Raw genomic sequence first — 27069 nt, 5'->3', positions numbered from 1 at the left:
GTAACTTGCGCTCTGATTGGCGGAGACACCGGAGGAGGAAGCCGGTGTTAGGGAAGAGCGGAAGGACGTTTCCACATGAGGATTTTAAGCATTTCCACTTCGTTTAGATGAATGTGAGACTTCCACGTGTGTTTACATGACAGAGAGAGCAGGTAGCGGCAGATTTCAACCAGCTTCACCCTCTAATCTGCGCACGTTGAATGCGCCTGCGCGTCCAGTTGTATTTGTGAGATGCTAAAGATGACTTCTCTGAGACGTTTGGTGCACAGCAGGGTGCTGCTCCACCTGAGCGAGTCTCCAGGTGTGCACAGCTCCCTGCCCAGGTGCGCCAGGCTGCTCAGCACCTCCAGCAGGTGCAGGACTGTCATGCCCGCCTGGGTCATTGATAAATACGGAAGCAATGAGGTCTTACGGTTCACCAAGAACGCCAGCTTTCCCATCATCAACTATCCCAATGAGGTGATTGTCAAGGTGTTTGCAGCAGGACTCAGCCCCATCGACGTCGCCATGAGAGGTGAGCGCGATTCAAGGCTGGCAAACGAGAACAGCAGCCGCACAGCGGTTGTTTTCTGCTCTGTGGTCGAAAAGAGTCAGAATGAGAGTGGCCTCTCCTCCACAAACCGCAGCATATCACTGTGGAAAGTCTGTTTCACAGTTTAAATTTTTGCACGCAGGTGCAAGAAAACACATTGTGATAAATCCGTGGTTCTTATCAGGATGAGCCAGAGGCCCGGGCCCGGGCCCAGCTCCAGGGTCCCCCGGGGCAGCTCTTATAGGCACCGTTAGATAAGATATCATTTACTTATCTGAAAATCACTGTAGCCAAAACAATAAACACAGCCTATAACAGGTGAAAAAAAGAAGCTCAGTAATGGAAAAGTGCACAAAAGGAAGAAGATGAATGAATAAATTAAAACTTTTAAGAGTGGAATAATTTAAAAGAGGAATAAAATGTGCATGACTCACTGTGATGATATAAAAACTGTGATTATCACAGAGCTGTTAGTTTAGATCACAGGTGTCAAACTCTGGCCTAATTACATTTTGGCCCGCGAAGCCATACCAAATTACTATCAGAGCTGACCTACTGGTATTATACAGCTAATATATATATTGTTTAGTATTAAGCTTTGCTGTTCCATATTCAGTTTTTCAGCTAAACTTGTTTGAGTCCATAAGAAAAGATTCATTCTTATATCTGGAGGAAGATTTTTTTTTTTTTTTCAATAAATATTAACGTTAGCCCGCGACTTTGTTCCATTTTGAATTTTGGCCCACTGTGTATTTCAGTTTGACACCCCTGGTTTAGATCATTTCAGCTGAAAGTCTTTCTGAAACATGTCACTGGGATGTGTGTGGTGCACCTCAACCACCTGTTTTTGCACAGCATGATTCTTTTGACCTACTCTGAGCACCAGCATTATTAGAGATATCATATTATCAACCACATGCCTGCATGGATAAAATATACAAACAACAGTGTAATAAAACATGTGATTCTGAGGGGGTTGATGGGAAACTGTTCTTTTGGTTGTTTTCAAATCTAATCAAATCACTTTTATTGTCACGTTACATGTGCAGGTACACTGGTACAGTACATGTGAGTGAAATTCTTGTGTGCGAGCTTCACAAGCAACAGAGGTGTGCAATAACATAAGAACAAGCAAATATAAGAATGGCTAAATCTGAGAATTATATGAATAAATATATGTACAATATAAGAGTGTATGCATATTACTGAATGCGTATACTAAATATGTATGTCTACGTGTGTGTACATATGTGTGTGTGTGTATACATATTTTACAAATTAAATAGAGTAAAATAAATAGATAAAATTTACAGAGGTTGGTAGTTGGATATTGTGCAAAACAGTGGCATTACTGTACAGTGTGGAGTGCATAATGTTGAAGTTCCAGTAGTGGAGGTGAGGTGTCTATGAAGTGTTCAGCAGTCTGATGGCCTGATGGAAAAAGCTGTCTCTCAGTCTGCTGGTACGGGACCGGATGCTGCAGAACCTCCTTCCTGATGGAAGCAGTCTGAACAGTTTATGGCTGGGGTGACTGGAGTCCTTGATGATCCTCCCCGCTTTCCTCAGGCAGCGCTTCCTGTAGATGTCCTGGAGGGAGGGAAGCTCACCGCCAATTATCCGTTCAGAGCACCGCACTACTCTCTGGAGAGCTTTGCGTTTGTAAGCGGTGCTGTTGCCGTACCAGGTGGTGATGCATCCAGTGAGGATGCTCTCAATGGCACAGCGGTAGAAGGTCCTGAGGATGTGGGGGCTTGTGCCGAATCTTTTCAGTCTCCTGAGAAAGAAGAGGCGCTGCTGGGCCTTCTTCACTGTTTTGTTTGTGTGTACTGACCACGTAAGATCCTCAGCCAGATGTACACCAAGGAAGCGGAAGCTGCTCACTCTCTCCACAGCAGCGCCGTTGATGGTGATGGGGGTGTGTACTTCTCTGCACCTCCGGAAGTCCACTATCAACTCCTTTGTCTTTGCGACGTTGAGGGTGAGATGGTTGTCTTGACACCAGTGGGTCAGGGCGCTGACCTCCTCCCTATAAGCTGTCTCATCACCGTTGGTAATAAGACCCACCACTGTAGTGTCGTCCGCAAACTTTACAATGATGTTGGAGCTGTTAGTGGCCGTGCAGTCGTAGGTGTAGAGTGAGTACAGGAGAGGGCTCAGTACACACTGAGCACTAGGGCTGCCACGATTAGTCGACTATCACAATCGTCAACGACTGATTTAATAGTCGACGCTCGTTTGAAGCTTTGTAAGATCACAAAAGACGCAGGAATAAGTAGCAGGATTTAAGAGTGTAATAACGGACTGAAACAGAAGATGGTAGCACTGCATGTACAAGGATGCCAGCTGCCGTTAAACCCCGAAGAAGAAGAAGCTGTGTCCCAGAATTCATAGCGCAGCCCAGCTCAGTTTCCAACAATGGCAGCAGCTAGTTAGTTTTAATATTACTCTTATTATTCTTTCTGGGTCACAAAATAAACGTTTAACATATTTTCAGGCGAGAATGTAGCTGTGGAAACCTCAAATATCTGCTCAGTTTATCAAGACACCACATATTTTCAAAAGCGCTCCGATAGCTAGCCGGAGGCAAGGCTCACTAGAGCCGTGAGAACAGCGGACTCCGGGCAAATCATTTTCAAACCCACCGCCATCTTTCGCTACTCAGGTTAAACATATATAAGTCACTTAGATAACTTAAAAATGTTATTGTTTGGCTTCTTTTTAGTATTTTATTTGTTCCTGAGTAAATCGGTTTGGCTGAGATTAAAGTTTTTACACAGCTGAATAAACGTCAAGCAGACAGCTGATTATCAGAAGTGTGAGATGCTCCAGAATATACTCCAGTGTCCTGTTATATTTTAGATAGCAAGGAGTTTATTAAATTTCACCAAAACAATCTGCAAATTTCATTAAAATTTAATAAACTATCATCTTGTCTTTATTTTTAGTTAGCACATACCGTAAACACTTAAAGCTGTAAGCTAATGATGGTTATATAAGAGCAGATGCTGCTTGTGCAATAAGCTGTATGGATGATGATCTGATTAGTCGACTAATCGCAAAAATAATCGGTGACTAGTCAACTATCAAAATAATCGTTTGTGGCAGCCCTAGTGAGCACCAGTGTTCAGTGTGATGGGGGATGAGGTGATGCTGCCCAGTCTGACCACTTGGCGTCTGTCAGACAGGAAGCTGAGGATCCAGCTGCAGAGGGAGCTGCTCAGTCCTAGATCCTGCAGTTTCCTGTCCAGCTTCGAGGGAACGATGGTATTGAATGCTGAGCTGTAATCTACAAACAGCATTCTCACATACGTGTCTCTCTTCTCCAGGTGTGACAGGGCAGTATGTAGTGTAGTATGTAAACCAGCGGTCCCCAACCTTTTAATATTTTCACGGACCGGTCTTTAAGGTGTCGCGGATAAATACAACAAAATAAAACTAGTACCGGTACCGAAAAAAAGAAGATTTATTCATAACACACGTGAAAAGACCCAGGAAAACAGAGTTAACGATAAAAATGATAACAAAATAACGCTGAAAACCGATAAAAACCCTGAAAACCATACATTTCACACCTGAGCCTCAACTCTCGTGGCCCGGTACCAAACGACTCACGGACCGGTACCGGTCCGAGGCACGGGGGTTGGGGACCGCTGATGTAAACACTCCAGCCAACCGTCTACTCTATCTGCTGTATCTGAGTAAAGCTTCAGTATGATAAACTTCATCTGTGACCTCTGTACTTTCAAAACGCTCTGTGAAGTAGAAGAGGACCGAGAACGGATCCTTGAGGAGCTGCACGCGTGAATTTGAAAGTAGTAATAATTATAGGAAGTTTGAAGAGGAAGTTTTGGATTCATGCTCCTTTTAATTATGTTGCTAAGTTACTTTAAGAGACACTTTAGGACTGAGGGGCAGGATAAAGGATTAATTTGAACTGTCCAAGAATGAAAATGTGGAGCTGAAAATTACAGTTGGTGAATTACTTTGACGTCCCAGTACAAACATTCATAAACAGCATTAAATCTTTATGTAATAATCATAAACTCTTTCCCCGTCAGGTGGCTACGGCGCAGCTACATTGTCCATGAAGAGAGATCCTTTGAACATCAAGCAGTCGGGCAGTGAGTTTCCTCTCGTTCTGGGCCGGGATGTGTCCGGGGTCATCATGGAGTGCGGCCTGGACGTGAAGCACTTCAGAGAGGGGGACGAGGTAAAGACAAGAGGTGTACGCACAGAGAGCAGAATCCAATTAACTGTGATTCTTCACGGCTGCCGTCAACAAACCCTTTTAAGAGAGAAAATTCAGAAGGCCTCAGGTTTTCCTCTACGCTGTGCTGCTGCTCTCAGAAAGAATACAACCTTCCTACAAGTTGGCAACATTGCTGACCCGGAAACAATTCCCTGATCTGCTGAAGTCAGTGTTTTTGTTTCTGTGTTAATTTAATCTGACAGTGTTGCACTTGCTAATGGTGCTAACAATCTCAGTGGGCGTGGCAGAGCCCGTGTGATTGGCTACATCCACCTTCAGAGAAACCAGTACAACTTGATCCCAATAGACTTTTATTGGTCGAACATTTGGTTCTGCACTTACGGCATTCATACCTTAACGCGAACACAGTTGTTTTCATCTCTCGCTTTTTTTCTTCCCCTCTCTTTGAAAGAGTAACATAACATTGGCTCCACAGAAAACGGTGTTCAAATGCAAGCGGATGAATCCTGGTGAGGGACATCCATGTATGCGATTCAAGTTTTTCTAGTTTGGAAAGAAACAACAACTAATTATTAGTTTTAGTCAGCATCCGGCTGGCATCAGCCCTCATGAGGCTCCTGGCGTGTGAAATATATTTTACTTTCATCTTCACACTGCGCTGCCCCACAAATATCACAAAGGAAATGAGAGGAAACGTCACACCTTCATAACTTTGTGAGGTTAAACTGTTATCAGTCATAACATCTGGCTTGTTCTCCATTTTGGTAACAATACCTCAAAAGGTCACAAATGCTCTTTAAATGCTGCATTTTTAAAAAATGTGCTTTTATTTCCTTCTGGGACCTTTCAGTTCACAGCTCCATTTTTATCTTCTCACCACCCGTGTTGGTCAAGTTACTTGAAAAAAGTAATTATTTACTAATTATTGATTACTTCTCAAAGAAGGTATTTCATCACTTCAAAAGTAAGGTTAGGGTTCAAAAGTAATTAGTTTATTACTTAGTTTAGTGTGTGTGTTTGTGTGTGTGTGTAGGTGTGTGTGCGCTGTGACTTTAAATGTACTGTATTTTTTAACACCCATGAAGTCATTCTGCTTTTTTTACTACATCCGTAACCGTTTCCCAGAGGAGCACATGTGTGAAGTTTCTCTGAACTAGCTGCACAGAAATGCAGATTTGAGCCGTTTGTGTGTCGTCCTCAGGTTTGGGCGGCGATCCCGCCGTGGAAGCAGGGCAGCCTGGCGGAGTTTGTGTTGCTGAGCGCCAACGAGGTAATGCTCAGCGTTATGTATTTAAAATACATAAATGTCTCATTTCTCCTGTTTGTGAAGTGGAAACTTTCATCAGTGTCAGTTCTGCAGAAACAGTTTCCTTATTTATTTAGATTTTTGTTTGTTACACATAGGGCTGCTCAATTAATCGAATTTTAATCACGATTACGATCTGGGCTTTCAACGATCATTAAAAATGACTGAGCCGATTATTAGCCCCTCCCTCATTTATCCGCGACACCTTAAAGGCCGTCTGTGAAAATATTGTCGGGCATAAACCAGTCCGTGGCGCAAAAAAGGGTGGAGACCGCTGATTAAGAGGACCCGAGGGAAGCTCGGAAAGCTAAGCAGAAGTTATTTGGAGAGTGACTGCCGTTGGTTGAAAAGAGAGTTTAAAAAAAAAAAAAAACTTCAGTGGTGTTGCACACTATTTTATATTATTTTTTTAAAGTTGTTGTTAACCCTTTAAAGCCGGTCAGAGCAGCACGCTCCGTTTTGCGTAACTATTTTTAAATCCCTGTAGAATCTGAACCGTGTAAGCTAGCGCAATAATTTGTTTTGCATATGAAACCGGAGGAGTTGTACTTACATCTGATGCCATCAGCTTGTCCTCGGTCACGGTTTCCTTCCACATATAGCTTTGCAAAAATTGCATAAAAAGCGCTTGCAGGAACAAAAACATAATATTCCAGAAACACGCTTTGCCGTTCCTATCAGCTGTTCGTAACACTTCCCACAGTGAAATGATGCACCTGCTGTTTTCTTTGCAAATTTGCATCATAGGATTGTTTTTTGTTTTTCCTGCAGTATATAAAAATTGCTGTATCTCCAAAATAAAACTATGAAGACACTCAAAATAAATTTCCTGTGGTGGGAAACTATTTTTTGCAACTTTATTGTATTTAAAGTTTTGAGGGATAAACCTCTTAAACTTCTCCAAGTAGAAATATATGTAAACAAAACAAAAGCGATTTTCAATTTTTTTTGTAGTTTATTGCACTTTTTTGCAATTTATGTAATTACTATGGACTTAATGCATACATATTATTAAAATATGGGCTATAACAGTTGTATTGATGTATAGCAACTTGAAATGCTCCCACAAATGGCACTACAACATGTAAAAATAAAAATAATATAAGCTCTGGTGGACTTGGTTCTATGGTAGGTCTTAAAGGGTTAAATAAATATCGTCAAATAATCGTGATCTCAATTTCAGTGAAAATAATCGTGATTATCATTTTTGCCATAATCGAGCAGCCCTAGTTACACAGTTTAAGTTTCAATATCAGTGTGAAAAAAAACAACAAAATAAACTAAACTGACAGACGGTGACGGTCAGTGAAAGTTAAACTGAAGGTTTTTAGATAAACTCATGGGCACGTCACTGCAACCCCCCCTGGCTTCTGCTCCACGGCTGCTGAGTGACCCCTCATCTGGGACTCTCGTCAGCTCTTTCGGGGATAGTGGCGCAGCTGCCCCTCTGTTGGTCTTCCTTGGTCTCTTGTGTTCTGAGGGCCTCCCGATGTCTGGAGTTTTGATCTCCACCAGTAGGCAACTTCACCCGTTGCCTACTGGTGGTGGTCAGAGGGCCCGGTGGCGCAGCCTCGCCTCTGTCAGTGCGCCCCAGGGTGGCTACAACATAGCTTGCCATCACCAGTGTGTGAGTGTGTGTGTGGATGACTGTGTAAAGCGCTTTGGGATCCTTAGGGACTAGTAAAGCGCTATACAAATACCATTTACCATTTATCTCAACTGGCTCCTTTCGATGTGGAGGAGCAGCGGTTCTACTCTGAGCCCCTCCCGGATGGCTGAACTTCTCACCCTATTTCTAAGGGAGAGGCCACCCTTCGGAGGAAGCTCATTTCCGCTGCTTGTATCCGTGATCTCGTTCTTTCGGTCACTACCCACAGTTCGTGACCATAGGTGAAGTTAGGGACATAGATCGACCAGTAAATTGGGAGCTTAGTGTAAAAGCACCACAACAGACCCGTACAGCGTCAGCAGCACCAATCTGTCCTTCTCCCTGGAGGGATTTAAGTAAGGCGAGATACATAAACTCCTCCACTTGTGGCAAGGACTCATCCCTGACCCAGAGTGGGCACTCCACCCTTTTCCGGCTGAGGACCATGGCCTCAGATTTGGAGGTGCTAATTGTCATTCACACCGTTTCACACTCTGCTGCGAACCGTGATCAAAGCTGATCCAGTGTTCCACGGCCAGGACGAAAACCGCATTGTTCCTCCTGTATTCAAGGTTTGACTAACATACGGACTCTCCTCTCCAGCACCCTGGCATAGACTTTCCCAGGGAGGCTGAGGAGTGTGATTCCCCTGTAGTTGGAACACACCCTCCGGTCCCCTTTCTTAAAGATGGGGACCACCACCCCGGTCTGCCAGTCCAGGGGTACTGCCCCTGATCTCCACGCAACATTGTAGAGGCGTGTCAACCAAGACAGCCCTACAACATCCAGAGCCTTCAGGAACTCGGTGTGGACCTTGTCCACACCAGAGGCTCTGCCACCAAGGAGTTGTTTAACTGCCTCAGTGATCTCGCCCCCAGAGATTGGCAGGTCATCCCCTTCGTCCCCAGACTCTGCTTCCACCTCGGAAGATGTGTCAGTGGGATTGAGGAGGTCCTCGAAGTAGTCCTTCCACCGCCCGACAATTTTCTCAGTCGAAGTCAGCAGAACTCCACCCGCACTATACACAGTGCAGGTAGAACACCATTTTCCCCTCCTGAGTCACATGACGGGTTGCTTTTTCCATGGCCTCTCCGAACTCCTCCCACACCCGAGTTTTTGCTTCAGGCACCGCCCGAGCCACCTTCTGCTTAGCCTGTCGGTACCTACCAGCTGCCTCCGGAGTCCCACAGGCTAACCAAGCCTGAGCTCGTTGACTCCCCTCACCTCTGTTGTCCACCACGACAGGCACCAACCACCTTGCGGGCGCAGCTTAGTGCAGCGGCTTCAGCAATGGAGGTGCTGAACACGGTCCATTTGGACTCAATGTCCCCAGTCTTGGAATGCTGTTGAAGCTCTCAAAGACTGGAGCCTCTGCTAGCCTTTCCCAGCACACGCCAGGTCTGTCCAGCGTCCTCCCTCACCTGATCCAACTCACCACCAGGTGGTGAGCAGTTGACAGCTCAGCCCATCTCTTTACCCAAGTGTCCAAAACATATGGCCTCAGGTCTGGTGATACGATTAAAATACATCATCGACCTGTGGCCTAGAGCGTCCTGGTGCTACGTGCACTTATGGACACTCTTATGTTTGAACATGGTGTTCGTTATGGCCAAACTGTGGTTTGCACAGAAGTCCAACAACAAAACACCGCTCAGGTTCAGCGGTAAACCCGGTGCTCCCTAACTCTGTCCCGGGCAGGATGAACTGTTCCCTCGATGGTCTTGTCATAGTGGTCTTCTGAATCGCTCTTTGTGTGGTCCCTCACCCAGGACCAATTTGCCATGGGAGACCCTACCGGGGGGCAAAAGCCCCCAGACAACGTAGCCCCTGGGATCCCTGGGACACACAAACCCCTCCACCACGATAAGGTAGCGATACGTGGAGGGGCTTCTACTTTTTTAAAGTTTAATTTACTCTGAGTCTATTTTCTTGTAAATGTTCTGGGTTTTTAGCTCATACAGGTGAAGGTTTACTGAGCCTCTGTCTGTTTGTCCTGTCACAGTTCACAAGAACTATAACTCAGTCAGATTTTACATAACGATCTCTGATTGGTCTTAATCTGAATCCTACTCAAGTTCAAGGTCCCATTTGTCACTGTATAGACGATAAGCTATGAACTGTGATGCTTTTTTATCAAATTTCCTTTTTTTCCCTGTAATATATTTTAATACTGTAATCCTGACTTTTTTTTAGCCCAGTCACCCCCACCTTAATTATTTTGAATGACACCAATACTCCTTTTTACTGCTTCACTTCCTCTAAAATGTAGAGATGAGCTGTTTTCATGATGACTAAAGGAAGCTGCTGCTCTTATTAACTGCTGCTATTATTACTGTTTGTCCTGTTTAGGTGTCCCACAAACCAAAGTGTCTGAGCCACATCGAGGCTGCTGCCATTCCCTACGTGGCAACCACCGCCTGGTCAGCGCTGGTTAATACTGGCGGTCTGAGAAAGGACAACTGTGCCAACAAGAGGTGAGGACATGGAAAGTTTAATCCATCCCAGTGAAGCTCGCCAACTGTTCCTCCTGAGCCCCTTTTAGCTCGCTTAAGGCGGGATCTAAAAGGAGCCTCGTAAACTCTAGATGCAAATAATATGATGAGTGAAACAATATAATTGATTAATTGACCAATCAGACGAGGCCAAAGTCATGCCACCGCCACCCTAATGATTAGTTAATAACATTTAGCCATTTCATCAAATATTACTTCATTCCTCACAAACTGCTTCTGCATCTGTGCTTTTTGTGGCATAAATAACGACACGTGGCTCATCTGAGGTTGTACTAACCTCATCTTAGAACCTGATAATTATAAAGATATCTTTTATTAAGTCCTGAGATTGGACCGGGTAATGAGCCCTGACCAGTGTGTTTACAATTTGCACTAATTTACCTGCAAGACAAAACAGAGGGAAAAATGTCCTTACCCCACATCAGTCTCAGTGTAAATAAAATGAGCCACCGGAAACATACCAATAAACCAGCTACAGCGATGTAACTAACCTGACGCTTGTTTCACCAAAGAGGCCTTTGTTGGGGGTGAGGGGAGGAAGACTGGATGAAAAACACACGAGCAACTGCTCAGTGGAGAAAAGTCAAAGCGTTGTGGACAGTGCAGATTGAGCTATAATAAACAGCTGTATCAGTGCCTGCGCTGCTTCGTGTACCAAGTACCAACAGTGCAACACAGGTGACTGAGTGATGGCCATATCCACCAGGCACCTGCTGACACTTACCTGAAACCCTCATGTGACAATCACGAGGACAAAAACCACCAACTTAGAAATACAATACAAATACGAGCAGCAGGATTGAACCTCGGATCTCATGTTACACAACATGGAAGCATGGAGAGTATTTTTTAACTTCAGGTAAATAAAGTCCTGTTTTAATACATGATGCAGATACATGCAGTAATTTAGAATTATTGTCTTATGTTTCTCATATTAGCTGCATTGCATTGACTTTATCCCATCGCAGCTTTGTTTCTATTTGACCAAAGGTTTCTTCTGCTTAATGTTAGCTTACCTGCTAACATGAACACACTTGTATAACAGTTGCCTCCGACCAACACAACCAGCTGCTTTTTAATGTTTGCCTTTATTAATCGGTTTGATAAAAGACAGTTTTCTCGCTCTTATTTTGAAAGTACCTGCAAGCTGAAAGGAGAAAAAATACGTTTTTTTCCTTGTAGTTGTTTTTTTCTTTTTTGGGGGAAAAGTCGCCGGGTTTCCCTTCAGTTGACCAGGTGATTGCTTCGGTTGTCTCCTTCATTGTTTTGGCTTTTCTGTTGCAGGATTTTGATCCTTGGAGGATCTGGAGGAGTGGGAACGTTTGCTGTACAGGTACGCATGAAAAGCTGGACAATAATGACCACTTGTGGTCACCTAAACACTCGCCATGTCACAATGAAGTAACGTTTGATCTGAAAAATGCTCACAGGTTAGACGCTCACCTGGTCTCACATTTAATATTTGATTTAAGCACAGTTAACTCTGACGTCTGATCGCAGACGTAAACCGTTAAAAAACAGCCGGAGTTTTTCCACTAGGTAAAAACACATTAAAGCTAAACATGTAAAATATCCTTAAAATCAGCTTCAACACCATCTCTCTTTAAATATTAGAGAAAAAAAACAACTGCACTTCTTTAGCTTAAAAAGAACAAATTCTTACATTTTTTTCTTCATCATGGTTAAAATGAAAAACTAAACATTTGATTTAACCGAAATGAAACTTGTACACAAGTCTGATGTTGTTCCTGCTCAGATGGTGAAGGCGTGGGGCGCCCACGTGACCGTTACCTGCTCCCAGAACGCCGAGCAGTTCTTAAGGGGGCTCGGGGCGGACCACGTGGTGGACTACACCGCTGGGCCCGTCGAGGAGCCGCTCAGCGCTCTGGAGAAGTAAGCAGGCCTCACTCCGACTGAATCTCTGCCTCCGTTTGTCATCTTGGTCTGATTTACTTTGTTATCTTTAAGGTTCGACCTGATCCTGGATAATGTCGGGGGTGACACGGAGAGTTGGGCGTTGAAGCTGCTGAAGCCGTGGAGCGGCGCCAAGTACGTCACCCTGGTGACGCCGTTCATGCAGAACACCGACAGGCTGGGTGTAGCTGACGGCATGATGCAGTCCGCCGCTACAGTGGCCAGCAAGGCCTTAAAAGTAAGCTTAGATGGAGTTGTTTAGTTTTCTAACTTTCATAGAAACAGGAGGTTTTTTACACTTTGTTTTCTCGGTTGTAGGGTCGGAATATTAAACCAGCGACAGACACATTCAGTGGTGTTTATTTTCAATTTTAACACCTGGGTTTGGGTACAGCTATAGTGGAAGGTTGGCTCGTATCACTGCCCTTGTTCCTGGTGGGGTTTGTACTCCACCACGCCTGCCCTTGGAGTTCTGTTCATAATGTTCATGAGCAAAGGTTGTAGGTGCAGTGGTCTCAGAATCTCGTGGTAGTTTGCAGGGATGAAAAGTTGCACCTTGAAGTTTAAGGTCATGATTCTCCACCAGAAAAAGGGTGGAGTGCTCACTCTGGGTTGGGGAGGAATTTCTGCCCTGAATGCAGGAGTCTGTGTTTCAGGAGTGCGAGGTGCAGTGTTGCACGCTGTGATGACCCTGAAGGTGCTGATGTTGTGGTTGTTCTACACGCCTACTCTCACCATGTGACTGCAACCTGCGGTAGAGCGAAGGAAGACGATCGAGCTCCTCTGTGAGAGCTGACGGTGAAGAGCCGAGGTTGTTTGGCATCTGATCCAGATGCTGTTTTGGACATGCCTTGTTGGGAGGAGCTCCTGGGCCAGACACGGGACTAATGTTTGGCTATTAATGAACAAATCCACACAATAGTTCATACAGATGTTTAACTTTGTCCTTTAGGTTCCATTTTTGACTGTCTGCCGAGTTGTTCTTACAAAATAATATATTTTTTCTCTCCCAATTGCCAAGTATGGAATCTAAGTTAGAATTAGAACAGATTTATTCCAGTAGTAGCTCTGACTTGTGTCATAATATGTGCAGTTGTGGACTTTCTGCAGATAAATTTAGGTTTGTGTTCCTTTTATACTCTGCACATTTCTTCCAGGTCCCTAAAAATCAGACATGGTACCTGAAGAAACAGGTGGAAAAAATGTGAAAATGCAGCAGGTTACTTTCTGGTGGCTGAGGCCCCGCCCCCTGCTGCAAGGCAGATAAAGAAAACTGTCCTGAACTCCTAAACTCTCTGTCGGAGCAGATGACATCGTCCACCTATACACAGACGCACGCACAAGCACTCACATCCTCTGTGGGTGTTATAGTAACAGCCTGCACTTTGCATGCAGTGCACTCACCCGACCACAGAATCCACAGCTGTGCTCTGCTCTGCACAGCAAAGGATGCAGAAGCGAGATGCAAGGAGATAATCTAGAGTTTTAGAACAATAAGTTACACCCTTCAGTCTTTGTGGAAATATGAGCGGTTACACATTAAGCCACATCTTTTTCTTTTTTTCAATTCAGTAATAAATAAATATATGATTGAAATGGAAACTTTAATTCCAGTTTAACAGCATGAACTTCATTTGCTGTCAGCAAATGAAGTGTAGAAGTCACGGGCACTGGCTGATTCGGTGTTTCCACAATGCTCTGCAGACCTGCCGGTGGGTCTCTCTGCCTTCAGTGTTGGATTCAGGCACTGATAAGCTTCTCTGTTAGGTTGAGATCCGGTGACTGACTTGCTCGTTGTAGAATCTCTCATTTCTTGGGTTGTTTTTGTAGTATCGTATCCACCTGCTGTGGAGCTGTGTATGAATCTGAGCAGAGAGTACAGCCTCGAACACATCACACTCATCCTGCTTCTATCATTCTGGTCTAACTTCATTTGGGTTTAATCTTTCCAAACTGGTTTCCTGAACCCTGCACATAAATGTATTTGAAGCATAATGTGGCCTTCCTGCTCTTTAGCGTAACCAGTGGCTGCGCACTGTGGTCGTAACTCAATATTTCCATTTATGGAGCCGTCTCTTTATTGTTGACATGAAAAAATAACGCCTACGTCCTTCAGTGCGTTCTTGACCTGATTCGATGTGGTGATGATGTTTGTGTAAATCATGGAAATGATTCTGTCATCATACACTTCACTTGTCTCAGGCTGTTATTTATATGTACAGTTAAAACATGTCCCAGACTGTTGATTTGAGCAGTGACATCTTTGGATCTTCGCTTCAGTCTGAGCGAACACTTACCAAATATAAGTTCAACACTTTGAGTCAACTTCAAAAATAGTTTGCTTTTATTATCATTAACTAGCAAAGGTTTAGGCCTCGCCCAGTCCTGAAACTGCTCGTCAGTCAGTTGTCCACTTACTTTTGAGCGTCTCAAAATGGGGAGCTGTTTGTAAAAATAGCTGCAGTTCTGTCAAACTAGTCATTCTTGTGGAAATTACATAAAAATGAATAATTGTCCAGAAACCTGTGGGCTCAGTGTAGGTGGGGAATGGAAAATAAACAGCAGTACCATGTGTTGCATGTGTAGAGAGGATTCGTGTCAAATGTTTTCAAATTAAAAAGGAAAGTATTTGTATCTGAAACATCGTCTGAGGTCAGGCAAGTGTGGGTAACTTCAGAAGTAGTTCAGAGTTTCAGGTTAGTCTCATTTTCCACGGCGGCATAAACCACTGTAACTGAAATTCCCCAACACAAAGTTTGTAGTAGCAACCAAATTCTGCATGTAGTTACACACACAGGTAACCGTGCACGAATGATTTTGCAATATCAAATTCACATTGAATGATAATTCGTGGTGCATTTAGTGTTTAAGGATGTTTTTTAGCTCATCTGCGACCTGCAGATCTGATCCTCATTTATGAAAAGCTCTTAGATTTAAGCCATCAGCACAACTTTGAAGCAGGGAGGAGAGTTTAATCAGGAATGACTCATGGACTAAAAGACAAAAGAGAAAGAGGCTGAAATGAAACCAAAACTGAGCGAAAACAAGATGCTGGCATTCAGGACAGAAGAGGTTCATGTTCAGCTCGTTCCAGGCGTCCAAACGTTCATCGTTGGCTTTTTCAAACAAATGAATCTTTTTGTTTTGTTTTGTTTTGTTTTTACAGGTTTCTAAGTGTCATGTTCAAGGCTGAAATATTGTCAGCTCTGTTTTGTTCCTGATCATAAATGTTTACGAATTAAGAAAAAAGAAAAAGAAGCTGCAGTTCCTCTGAGATCCACTAGAGGCTCCAGCAGTGAGGTTCGGCCTGTTTACGGCCTGATACAGAAAGTCTCTCTTCATATCAGCTGCACAGGGGGAGGATGTTTTTGTAATGCACCCGTTTAAAACTTTATTAAGACTTAAAGTTTGCAGTATTTTGGGGGTGTGGCCTCTTTGACTGACAGGTGGATGCTATACATGCTAGCAGTCTGCTCAGCTCCACCTCAGCTATTACAGACCCGGATCTGCACCTGTATTTGTGCTGTTTGCATGTTTTTATGCAGTTGTGTGACTAATACTGTGGCAGCTGTGACGTTGTTGTGCTAACAGACCATCCAAGAGGCTGGAAACTCAGGACTCTGGCTCCTGTTATGGTAGCTTGACTGCAAAAGGCACAGCTGGGTCACAGTGGCCATATCCATCTCTTGTATACAGTTGTTGTTTATAAGACTCGAGTTAATTTGCCAAAAAAGGGAAAAACCACAAATTTATTGTCATTTTTCAAAATTTTCTATCAGTGTCGTGTTTGTTCTGGTTTCTCATTTTAAAGTAAATTTAACCTTTGCATCAGGAAGGAGGCGGAAGAAGAGCGTGGATGGCGGTAACAGGGCGGGACTGCCCCACAAACCTTCCATTGTTTTTCTTGTTAAATGTAAAGTTACTGAGTTGATGTCAGACTGTGGGGGTTGCAGGCTGGCACATATTCTACTCACGCTAACTTATTCCAGAATAACATCAGTTTTGAAGATTTGAAGGTGAAGCAGGATGGAGGTATACCTGGAGCAAATCTACAGGAAACAAATGAAACTGTGTGTTTGTGCACTTTGTGTTTTCGCTTCCTTTAACACAGAGACTAAGTTTCCAATCCCCCCCCCCCCCCCCCCCTCTCTCTCACACACACACACACACACACACACACACACACACACACACACACACACCCTGGCCTTCTTTACCACCTTCATCCTGCATCATATATCCACACAGTGACTGTTTCCATTTCCACAGAAGTGTAAGGGTTGAAATGGGGTCATCTGCTTTTGTCGCACACTGTGTTTGTTGAATATCAGACGATTTGATTCACAGCATTGTCTTATTATTTTGCGCCTACAGAATCTGTGTAATCTGAACTCAGATCTGTGACGGCGCAGGTTTTCCAGCAGCTGATTCATAGTTTGGGTGTTCGGTGACTTGAGTTTTGTGGGTTGTTATCGACTCACAGATGTATTTAAGCAACACGAGCTTTAAAAACAAACAAACCGAAACTGGTGTGAATCTGTCCTTATCCACGTTTTTATCTTTTATTTATTCATATTTTGGTCATTACATCAAATATATTTCTCCCTTTGTGTTTGATGAGATTGAATCAGCACAAATATTAAAAATAAATGGAACTAGAAAATATGTCAATGGGAACACGATTTAAATTAAAAGTTTCATAAAGACAACAACAATAATATCAAAATAAGTCATCATGTTTCTGTTTTTTGAAATATATCTTTACATTATGATTGTCTTTTATTTTAAATGTATTAAAGTATTTCAGTGTTCTGTGTTTGTGCTGATTCATTTTTTTTCTGCTGTTTTCGTGCAGCACCTGATGAAAGGAGTTCATTACCGCTGGGGATTCTTTGCACCCAGCGGCTGTGCCTTGGATGAAATCAGGGACATGGTGGATGCAAAACAGGTATGACGCTGTATTTACCCTGCGAGCTGAACATGGATGCTGTTCCATCGTGGTTTAACACTGTTAGCACGTTAAATACCACAGACTGTATGTAAAAATGAGCATAGCTACTTCAACTCTGCCTTGTTTTCCTTAATAGCCCCCCTGGTTGGATGTTTCTGGAGACGTCATGGCCTCGTATATATACACATATACACATATACAGCTGACTCCCACTCCAAAGGTGTGTAGTCTTACCACTACACTACCCAGCTCACAACTTCATATCTCCAGTTCCCCACTTTACCCTCTATCTGAAACGTGCCCTTGTGCAAACCTTCTTCTGTTTGGCTGTTTCCATCAACGGCACCCGTTGCTTGTTAGCTCCGCCTCATTCTCTTTCACCTGGAAGTCCATCATAGCTGCCTCTTTTCATGGAAGACTCCTGTGTTGAGGAATCAAAACCTGTTATTTGTAGTGGGTGGGTGTGGCTTCTGTGCCTCTGACATCATAGAGTTCTAAGAGTTGAAAAAACTGATAAATTGTGTGTTCAGAGCAGCCTGTGCTTTTGGCTTACAGGGTAACTTGTCAATTCAGGGTCTGCAGCCTTAAAGTATGCAGCCTCAACGTTCCTCAAGGGCCGCGTACTTAAAGACCGCTAAGGCCGGAAGTGCGAGGCTTGTGAAATGGGACGGTCTAGCCTTCAGAATTAAGTCATGAGCTCTCTCAGTGGAGTGAAACTCAGCCGTCTGCTCCTTGCTGTCTAAAATATAATCAGACGCTGACGTAGATTCTCGACCATCTCACACTTCTGTTTAATCAGTTTTCTGTTTGACGTTTAGTCAGCTGTGTGAAAATCCCGGAGGAACCCCCCCGAGGGATTAATAAAGTTTTTATTTAATCTAATCTAATAACTTTAATCTCAGCCAAACCGATTTACTCACGAACAAATAAAACACTGAAAAAGGCCAAACAATAACATGTTTAAGTTATTTGAAGTTTACTCAGCTACATTCTCACCTGAAAATATGTTAAAAGTTTATTTTGCGACCCAGAAAGAGTAACAAGAGTAATGGTGGCTCCGGGAGATTTTCGGGAGGGGCACTGAAATTCGGGATTCTCCTGGAAAAATCGGGAGGGTTGGCATGTACGCACTCTGGAGGAACATGTTATGGCATGACCAACACCAGGGATCTATATAGCAAAAAGAAGAAAGGATCTTTGTATTAGGAATGTTAGAAAAACCAAAAGTAAACCTACTCTAAGCTGTAGCTGGCAGGACTTTTATTGTAACAAACTCAGTGCGAGTGATTTACCAGTAATAACAGTTTAACACTAAAATGGTGGAAGGTGTGGGTCCATCAAGAAGTGAGCAGCTTTCTAAATGCTGTGCATGATGTTTACAAAATGAAACGATGGACAGGTCATTACTATGCTGACTATGGAGCTAGCGTGAAGCTTAGATTAGCTGGAAACTCAATGCTTTCTTTCACTCGCTGTCCTTATTTATATTATAGCATTTTGGTCTGTGTGACCTTCGTCAGGTACAGAGATGAAGGTCGCATTAGCATGTTCGTGTGACTTGTTATTTGAATGCTTCAGAAATCCAGAGGTCAATAACAACAGGTCGAGTCTCCTAAAATAGCCACATAATAAAAATAAAGCTGAAAACACGGTTCAGAGTAGAGTAACATGCACATTTTATTTCTCACCTTTCTAAAACTAAAACTACTCTTCTGAAAATGTAGCTTACACCAGTGGTGGCAGCAGTAGAAGGACAGTATGGTGGCTGTGACAGGTTTTGGTGACATTGTTTGTAGATGAAAACAGGTTTATTCTGCCAAGTTCAGATGTGCCAACAGTACAGACACTCTGTACTTAAGTAGAAGTACAGATACTAGTGTTGAAAAATACTCCAGTAAAGTCGAAGTACTGATTCAACTTTTACTCAAGTAAAAGTAAAAAAGTACAGGCTCAGAAATGTACTGAAAGTAAAAAGCACCTCTTTGGAGGACATTTCTATTCAATTCAATACAATTATTTATACAATTTCAAATCACAACCACAGCTGTGGCTCCAGCTGTTTGTGTCCAAAGCTGCCTGAACCATGTGCTATATTAATGTAATGGTAAAATAATATTATTTGAAAGGAATACAAACTTTATTTCAGTCTAAATTTTCATTCTAATAATTCTACTCATCTTGAATCAGTTCAGTTGAACATGAGCAGAGAAAAAGAAGGAAAGTAAAAATATGTTTCTATTTCCTGTTGCCTCCATTGTAGAGGGGACTTTGCCTCTAAACAGGAAATGTGTGCAGTCAGGGGTTAAAGTGGATTCAGGTGGGGGAACACTAAAAGTGGTTATAATGTCTCAGTGTGGGGAAAAGAATCAAGCTCACAATAATTAAAAGCTCCAGTAGATTTTCTTAGTGTACAGGCTGTGATCAGCTGACCTGCTGCTCTCTGTGGATGTACACACCTGGATTCATCCAGATGTGAGCAGATGTTTCATGAGTTGTCCTGGCTGATTTCATCCTCTACACTGACAGTACGCTGTTTATGCTCTCTTTATATTAGACACTAGTGATGGCCCGCTTGAAGCTGAAGCTCCGGTGCGTGTGTCAAAAAAATCAACACAGTGCTTCAGAAGCACTGTATCGAAGCTTGATTCGTTTGGCCAGAGTCACGTGATCAGTGACGTCCGAATGGTTTAAAAGGAAGTGAATCATTTGCGGGATTTGTGGAGTGTTTTGATGGTGACAGATAGCGAACCACTGATCATTCCACTGAGAGATTTGAAACCAGCGAGGAATAGAGGAGGTTCTGTTGTGTGGGAGTATTTTGAGTTGATTTTGGTCAGTCGGGTGGGTTTTCCAGCTTTGTGTTGTGGCCGTTTGCTTTTGTTTTGCGCGTGTTTATTTTATCTTATAATGGGAAAAAACTTAAAATGTCAAAAAATCTGCTTCCATAATATAAATATCATTAAATAACTTTAGAAAAACTTCCACTTGACTCTTTACATGTAATGTTATAAAAATATATATTTTATTGTTTAATTAATCTGAAAATGTTAGTCTGCCAAATGTGCAGCAATTTAATCTATTTATTCTCTTTAGCTGATAGTTTGTGGGGCCCAGGTAGACTGTATAACTGCATCTCTACCAGTTTCTCTGCACTCCAGCCTCTTCTGTGCCATGTGAAGGGAATTTCCTTAATGCAGGAGAAATGATCTCCATGAAAAGGAACAGGTTCGGCCATCACACACTAGAACAAATTCTCTTCTTAAATAAAAATGAAAAAGGGCTACTTTAAATGCATCATGTTTTTAATTTGCAAGTTCATAAGCATTTTCCCTTTCCCTTACGTCAAGAAGTGATGAAAGTGGTGTATTTGGCTGAGCTTTCCGTCAGAGGTATCTGCCAAAACCCCATATTAGCGTCCAGCTTGCTGAATATGCTGGCACCAGCCAATCTGCCCAATGTTTCCTCCAGCGATGGCAGTATGTACTTCTCTCGACACACAGACTCATTGAGGTGTGTAAGGTCGACACATATGCGTACATCTTCTGTCTTCTTCGGTACCACCACCATGCCTGAGCACCAATCAGTTGGCTCCTCAATCCTGCTGATCACCCCTAGTTCTTCCATACGGGCCAGCTCCTGCTTAACTTTGTCCATCAGAGGCAACGGGATTCTCCGTGGCGTCTTCAAGGAAAAAGGTTGAGCTCCAGGTTTCAGTTTGATGTCGTACGGCTGACGTACTTCACCGAGACCACTGCACAGCTTTGGGTAGCACTTTTTAAGCGTCTCTATAGTTATGCTCTCAAGACGAGCCACAAGCTCCAGCTTGCTAATGGCAGGTCTCCCCAGCAAAGCAGTGTGCAGGTGTCTGATGACAAAGACATCCTCAAGTATTTCTTTGACTCCCTTCCTCAGTGCAAGCTCACTGACACCAACGACATCCAAACGACTCCTCCTGGGACTGAGCATACATACATACATTGATGTTCATATCGATATCAGCTGGATAGTGTAGTGGTAAGACTACGCCTTTGGAGTGGGAGTCACAAGTTCAAGTCCTACTTGAGCCTCTGCATCCAGTGCTTATCTCATAGTTAGTGTGTAGTGTAGTCCACAGCTTTGTTGTGTGTGTCATAACAATGATGCAGAACAGCTGATTGTGCTGTAAATAGTTTGAAACACCTTTAAAAAGAAAATAGCTGCAAAAAAAGAAAATAGCTTAATTACTTTTTTGAAGAAGTATTTATTCTTCTTTTTTTTTTTAATACAAGATGTGATATATACATATATTGATGTTCCTGTCGATATCAGCTGGATAGTGTAGTGGTAAGACTCTACGCCTTTGGAGTGACAGTCACAAGTTCAAGTCCTGCTTGAGCCTCTGCATTCAGTGCTTATCTCTCATGGTGATGAGGTACAACACATGTGCTACGGCAAGGAGGAGTCAGGACGCCAAGACAGGGGGGATATCGTCCTCCCCGAGGTCGGCAACGTCAGGAAGGAGCAACATTTAGCTTAGGATGTGAGGTTTGTTGAGAGAGAGATCAAGTACTGAGAGCGCAATGAGAGTTCTAAGAGTACTTGAACTGGTGGCATCCTTCAAAGGCTACGTGGTGTTAGGAGACATTACTCTAAAAGCTAACAGCAGGCTAAGATGATCAAATTTCCTCCTGTGTAGGAAACTAGGAAGTTAAAACTATTTATTCTTCCTTTTAACTAAATACTATAAAAGTTTAATCTTGGTTCAAGTAAGTAGTTTTTTTTTTTTTTACTACTTTTACTTCCAGTTCCAAGTGTTAACATCCTACGACAGGTAATTTGATTATCTTAGCCTGCTGTTGCTTTATGAGTAACGTCTCTTAACACGACGTAGCCTTTGAAGGATGCCACCAGTTCAGTACTCTGTAACTCTCTCAACAAACCTCACATTCTAAGCTAAATGTTGCTTCTTCCTGACGTTGCCGACCTCGGGGAGGACGATATCCCCCCTGTCTTGGCGTCCTGACTCCTCCTTGCCGTAGCACATGTGTTGTACCTCATCACCATGAGAGATAAGCAGTGGATGCAGACGCTCAAGCAGGACTTGAACTTGTGACTCCCACTCCAAAGACGTAGAGTCTTACCACTACACTATCCAGCTGATAGCGACATGAGCATCAATATATATATATCACATCTTCTATTAAAAAAAAAAAAAGAAGAATTAAAAACTTCTTCAAAAAAGTAATTCAGGTATTTATTTATTTTTGCAGCTATTTTCTTTTTAAAGGTGTCTCAAACTATTTACAGCTCAATCAGCTGTTCTGCATCATTGTTCTGACACACACAACAAAACTATTGACTACACTACACACTGATTATGGCGCAAATCTCTCACAGTGAGGGTGTTTTTGGTTTTGTTTTTGCTCACAGGCTTTCGAGCGTTTTCCTTATAAAACAATGTTTTTACCGTTTCTTCCTGCAGTAAATATAAACAACGATCAACACAATTTAAAAACTGGTATAAAGTCCACACTTTTCCCGTCAGTTGTTCCGTCTGTCCTGCTCACGTCTCCAATGGTTGTACACGTTGTCATTAACGTGTCATAGCCTGTCAACCACGTTGGTTAGCTGCGTATATACGAATGTGAATCGCATCACTGGCTGGACTATGGGATACGGGAGCAGCCAGTCACTGACTCACACTGCAAAACAGAATTGTTAAAGTTTTAATTTCAATTCAGGTTAGATTTTTTTGTGCGCAACGCAGATGTTCTGTGCGCTGAGACGTGCCAGCAGTGCGCATGTGCACAGCTTAGAGAGAACATTGCATACATACATAGACCTCGATCTGGGTACTGGATTATATCTTCTTTCTTCATGACTACTGCTCACTGAATCATGGACTGTATTCACACAATCGTTAAACAATCATTTTAACAGATTAACAGATCCAGATTAGCACCGACTCCTAAGAGTTCATCTTTAGATCGGGTCTCGTCCCGTCTCTGGCAGCACACTGACCCACATAAATCCTTTAACAAATAAACCCAGTAACCAAGCAGAAGCCGTCCTTCATGGAGGCCCGTGCTGTAAGTGCCCTCAGTGAGTCTCTGCAGCATAAGGAGAGTCACTGCTGCTCCTCTTCCTCTTTCCGCTCTCTCCATCATCGTATCCGTCCGTCTGTCCAGGGTCCGTGGTTTGGTGAGAACGGGGAGTTTCTGGAAATTTCTGTCCAGGTGCCAGCACCTGTCTGACAGTCACATTCACTCTGGAGCTCTGGATGTACCTGGAGCAGACAGCCCATTCCTCCTCGGACACCGGCTCCACCACGGAGCCTTCCTGTGGTGGGGGGGTCTGGATGCTTCCCCCCGTCTCTAATGCCAGACGCCCCGGAGGTGCGGGGAGGATTCGTGGGACTGCGTGGTACAGAAGGCGGCTGGGCCCTGACATCACCATCACGTCCCCACTGTGCATGAGCATGGCTCTGGGGGGGTCCTGTCTGCGGGGGCCGCCCAGGAGAAAGATGGCTGACTGACCAAAACTGTAAAGACAACACGGAAAAACAGGGAATTCAAACATGTCCTTCGCATAACGACGGTGAAAAAACAAGCGTCCCACCTAAACGACAGCAGCGGTCGAGTGTGGTCCAGCTCCGACTCGTCCACGTGGATTCCCAGAGAAGAGTCTGATCGGTAATAGTTGAGGATTCCCGCTTCCGAGATAAAGCCAGGGAAGCCGCAGGCAGCTGTCACGTGAGCGGAGAGGAGGTGGAGGTCACGTGGGAAAGGAGTGTGACTGCTGGGAGAGTACGTCTGCAAACAGGAGGGGAGGAGTGAGATGAAGAGAAAGGGCGCCACAACAGACCGTGGCAAACGTTTGCTCTGAAACCGTCCCCGCCTGTGCTGCTGGAGGAGCAGCAGTAAAGAGGTGAAGCAGATGCTCACCTTTGTGTCCCAGTTGTAATGATAGCCCAGCGTGACCCAGCGCAGCCGCTCCAGGAGAGTCCGCGCTTCTCGTTTTCCAGCCGGTTACGTTCCCAGTGGACAGCCAATCAGAACTGTCCATTACAGTCGAGACCATTCTACTGAGCTAGACTAAAAACACTTCAGTTCCTGAAACATGGAAAAATGAGACCAACTCTCAGTAACCTGCCTCAGAGCCGGCTTCTCCCTACGCTTTACCTCACAGTACGAGGCGCCGCGAAGCAACTGTCGCTGTTATTTGGTTCTTTACAGCCGGACTGAATTGAACCAGACCGCACGCATCCAAACTTTATTTAAACTCTGACGTGAGCGTGTACCTGGGTGTCCTCGCAGGCCGAAGGCTCGCCACTCTCTGACGGGCTGTAATCCGACTCTAGTGGCTTCCACATCGCTCACCGCGGCGGTGTCGAGGTTAACTGGAACAATCCACACACACACACACACACACACACACACACACACCATTAGCAGACGTCAGGGTTGTAAAATCATTTTCGCTCAGGTGCTGTCTGCACCTGTTCTTCAGCAGACCTGAACCAGTCAGGTGACACCCAGTCCACTGTGACGTCAGTCAGGTGGATTCAGGTGATCTGCAGATTCAGACTGTTCGTGTTTGAACTCTGACCCTCACACCTGTCTGCTGCTTCGACCACCTTCAAACTTCCCTCTGTGACACACAGTCATCGCTATGATCGATGAAATGATCGATCCAGGTGAGTTTGATCAGAAATGAAAGTGGACAGGTGAGGGCAGGTGGAGGTAACCTGTGGAACTGTTCACTTTGTTGGTCAGAGAAGTCAAACTTCAAACTGACCCATGAAGAAGAACAAGGAGAAAGATGGCTGCTAGACGCCGGGAGCGCGCTTTGCTCTCACCTGTTCACCGGGCGCACACCTGGAAAAGTCGATGACGTCGCTAAGGTCCGGCGGGGGGTTCCTTCTCCTGTAAAACTTGAATATCTTCCGAAACGAATCCTCTCCACCCTCCACCATGGAGGCTGCCATCTTAGCCATGACGTCACTGTCTTGCATGCCCTGCTCCGGAAGTAAAAACTAACAAAAATGAAAGAACAAAACAAACAAACAAACAAACAGATATTTAAACAGTTAACAGTGCGAGCGGGGAGAGACAAACTGTAACATGTTTCTATGGCTGTATCCCAATTCAGGGTCTGCAGCCTTAAAGTGCGCAGCCTCAACGATCCTCAAGGGCCGCGTACTTAAAGACCGCTAAGGCCGGAAGTGCGAGGCTTGTGAAAATCTTTTGTTCATTTGTTTGTTTCTACATGATCTTTGATCATTCTCTGTAAGATTAAGCTCAGCTATTGAACGGCGTATATTTTAAAGTAAAGGCTCTAAAACCAAGTTCGTACAAACGTCACTAATGTCACATAACTTTGCAGACATGTGGCCAACAGTAATGTTTTAATGTTCTTCGTTATTAAACATTTGCACATAAATAAGTGACATAATATTCAGTACTTAAAGTTTACTCTTCGGGCGCCCCTCATCCGCCGTTTTTTTTCGGCAAAATTATCCACACCACCGCCGCGCTATGCATTCTGGGATATGTTGGGCCACGAAGTCTACACTGCCACAGCCTTAAAATTCAGGGAAATGAAGGACGCATTTCAGGGCCGCATTTCGAGCAGCCTTTGAATTGGGACAGCCTTCGTCGCGTCGCGGTGACGTAATCGGCCTTAAAATGCGGCCTTTAAGGCTGCAGACCCTGAATTGGGATACAGCCATATACTGACTTGGCCACGTTTAATGTGAACATCCTCACTGGAACAGGAGCTGTGACTATAAGGAGAAACACACTTTAAGAGAACTTGCTCACTTATTTGTCTCCTCCCTCTCAGATCCGGCCCGTGGTGGAGGAGACCTTCAGCTTTTCACAAGTGCCTCAGGCCTTTGAGAAGGTGGAGAAGGGTCACGCCCGAGGAAAGACGGTAGTCCAGATCAGCAAAGGGGGCGACGACGTATAGCTCTGCACATCGTGGGCTTTTCTTATTGAGTGCTGTCAATGCTTTTATAGACTCCGCCCACAAAACCAAAGACACATTGCACTTTGTTTTCTATCCAAAGTACATTGTTTACCTTTTCATCAGGTTTGTGTGGCTGTTTCTTTTCCACTGTTTGCTGAGGATCTGAGCAGGTCTCCCTTGAAAAAGAGGTTTTTAATCTCAATGGGATTTTCCCGGTTAAATAAAGGTTAATAATAATAACAAGCACTAAAACTGCTGTCAGCTTAAAAAAAAGCTTTTATTTTTCAGTGACTCAAAGGAAACTCTTCACTAAAATAAAGACATCACATTATTACTTTAATGTGTAACAATATTCTCACATTTACAACCAGCAGAGGGCAGCAGAGTTAAACTCAAGGTCTTTACACTCAGTGGTTCTGTACAAACGACAGTGTGTGTGTGTGTGTGTGTGTGTGTGTAAAAACATTAAAAACTTTACAGCGGATCACTTTGATCTACAAACAGCTGGAGTGTAAGAGAAGTACCGTACAGGAAAAGGTGCAGCATTGAAACAGGGCAGAGGTCTCGCTGAAGTAAACAGTCTTTGGGTTAAAGGTCAGCTAAAAACATTTTGTTCATCAACGTGAGCTCGTAATCCAGCGCATCGTCTTTCCAAGCAAACACGACAGCGAACATCGGTGTGGGCTCCACGGCTGAGCTGCGTCTGAGGGCCCAGCGTGACGGAGCTCCGTCAGGAGGCCGTGAGAGTCGTCACAGCAGCTCCAAACTCCACCTCTGGTTCAGCTTTCGCTCATCAAACGTGTTGAGGATCACCTGGTTTTTATCGTACTGATGCCCACCTGGAAACAGACGACACAGCTCGAGTTCAGTCATCACTGCAGCACGTGACGCTCACGCGCTCAGATTATTTCAGTCAATTTTTAATTTTTGCGTTTTAGTTTTCTTAAAAAATTAGTTATCACTTTTTAATTAGCTCAACGTAAAATGAACAGCAAAGAAAAAAAAAAGTAACGTGAACTGAAGGTGTAAAAATAAAGGTGTCTGAC

At 43.9% G+C, this 27069-nt stretch overlaps 2 protein-coding genes across 4 annotated transcripts in view; one reads left to right on the top strand and one right to left on the bottom strand.

Moving 5' to 3' along the window:
* Positions 1 to 9: 9 nt before the first annotated feature.
* On the top strand, positions 10 to 26142 carry rtn4ip1 (reticulon 4 interacting protein 1). Of its 2 annotated transcripts, none has more exons than XM_026152745.1 (9): positions 10 to 514; positions 4591 to 4742; positions 5944 to 6012; positions 10046 to 10170; positions 11494 to 11542; positions 11966 to 12102; positions 12178 to 12361; positions 16979 to 17071; positions 17211 to 17652. In XM_026152745.1, exons 1-9 carry the CDS (start codon positions 232 to 234, stop codon positions 17502 to 17504), a joined length of 1386 nt encoding a protein of 461 aa, XP_026008530.1. In that variant the 5' UTR covers positions 10 to 231; the 3' UTR covers positions 17505 to 17652. The 2 variants fall into 2 exon arrangements, with proteins under 2 accessions (XP_026008530.1, XP_026008531.1); XM_026152746.1 differs by lacking the exon at positions 17211 to 17652 and adding an exon at positions 25898 to 26142 and having other exon boundaries at positions 27 to 514.
* Positions 26143 to 26281: 139 nt separating this feature from the next.
* LOC113012493 (microtubule-associated protein futsch-like) overlaps positions 26282 to 27069 on the bottom strand; it is a 48501-nt gene continuing 47713 nt past the window's right edge. For both annotated transcript variants that reach the window (XM_026152743.1, XM_026152742.1), the window contains exon 23: positions 26282 to 26862. In XM_026152743.1, coding sequence (XP_026008528.1) covers positions 26774 to 26862 — 89 coding nt within the window. In that variant the 3' untranslated portion in view covers positions 26282 to 26773. The remainder of the gene's footprint in view (positions 26863 to 27069) is intronic.

Source organism: Astatotilapia calliptera, chromosome 19 (assembly GCF_900246225.1).
Source record: "Astatotilapia calliptera chromosome 19, fAstCal1.2, whole genome shotgun sequence".
NCBI classification, from domain to species: Eukaryota; Metazoa; Chordata; class Actinopteri; order Cichliformes; family Cichlidae; genus Astatotilapia; species Astatotilapia calliptera.
This window is presented reverse-complemented; position numbering and strand designations above follow the sequence as displayed.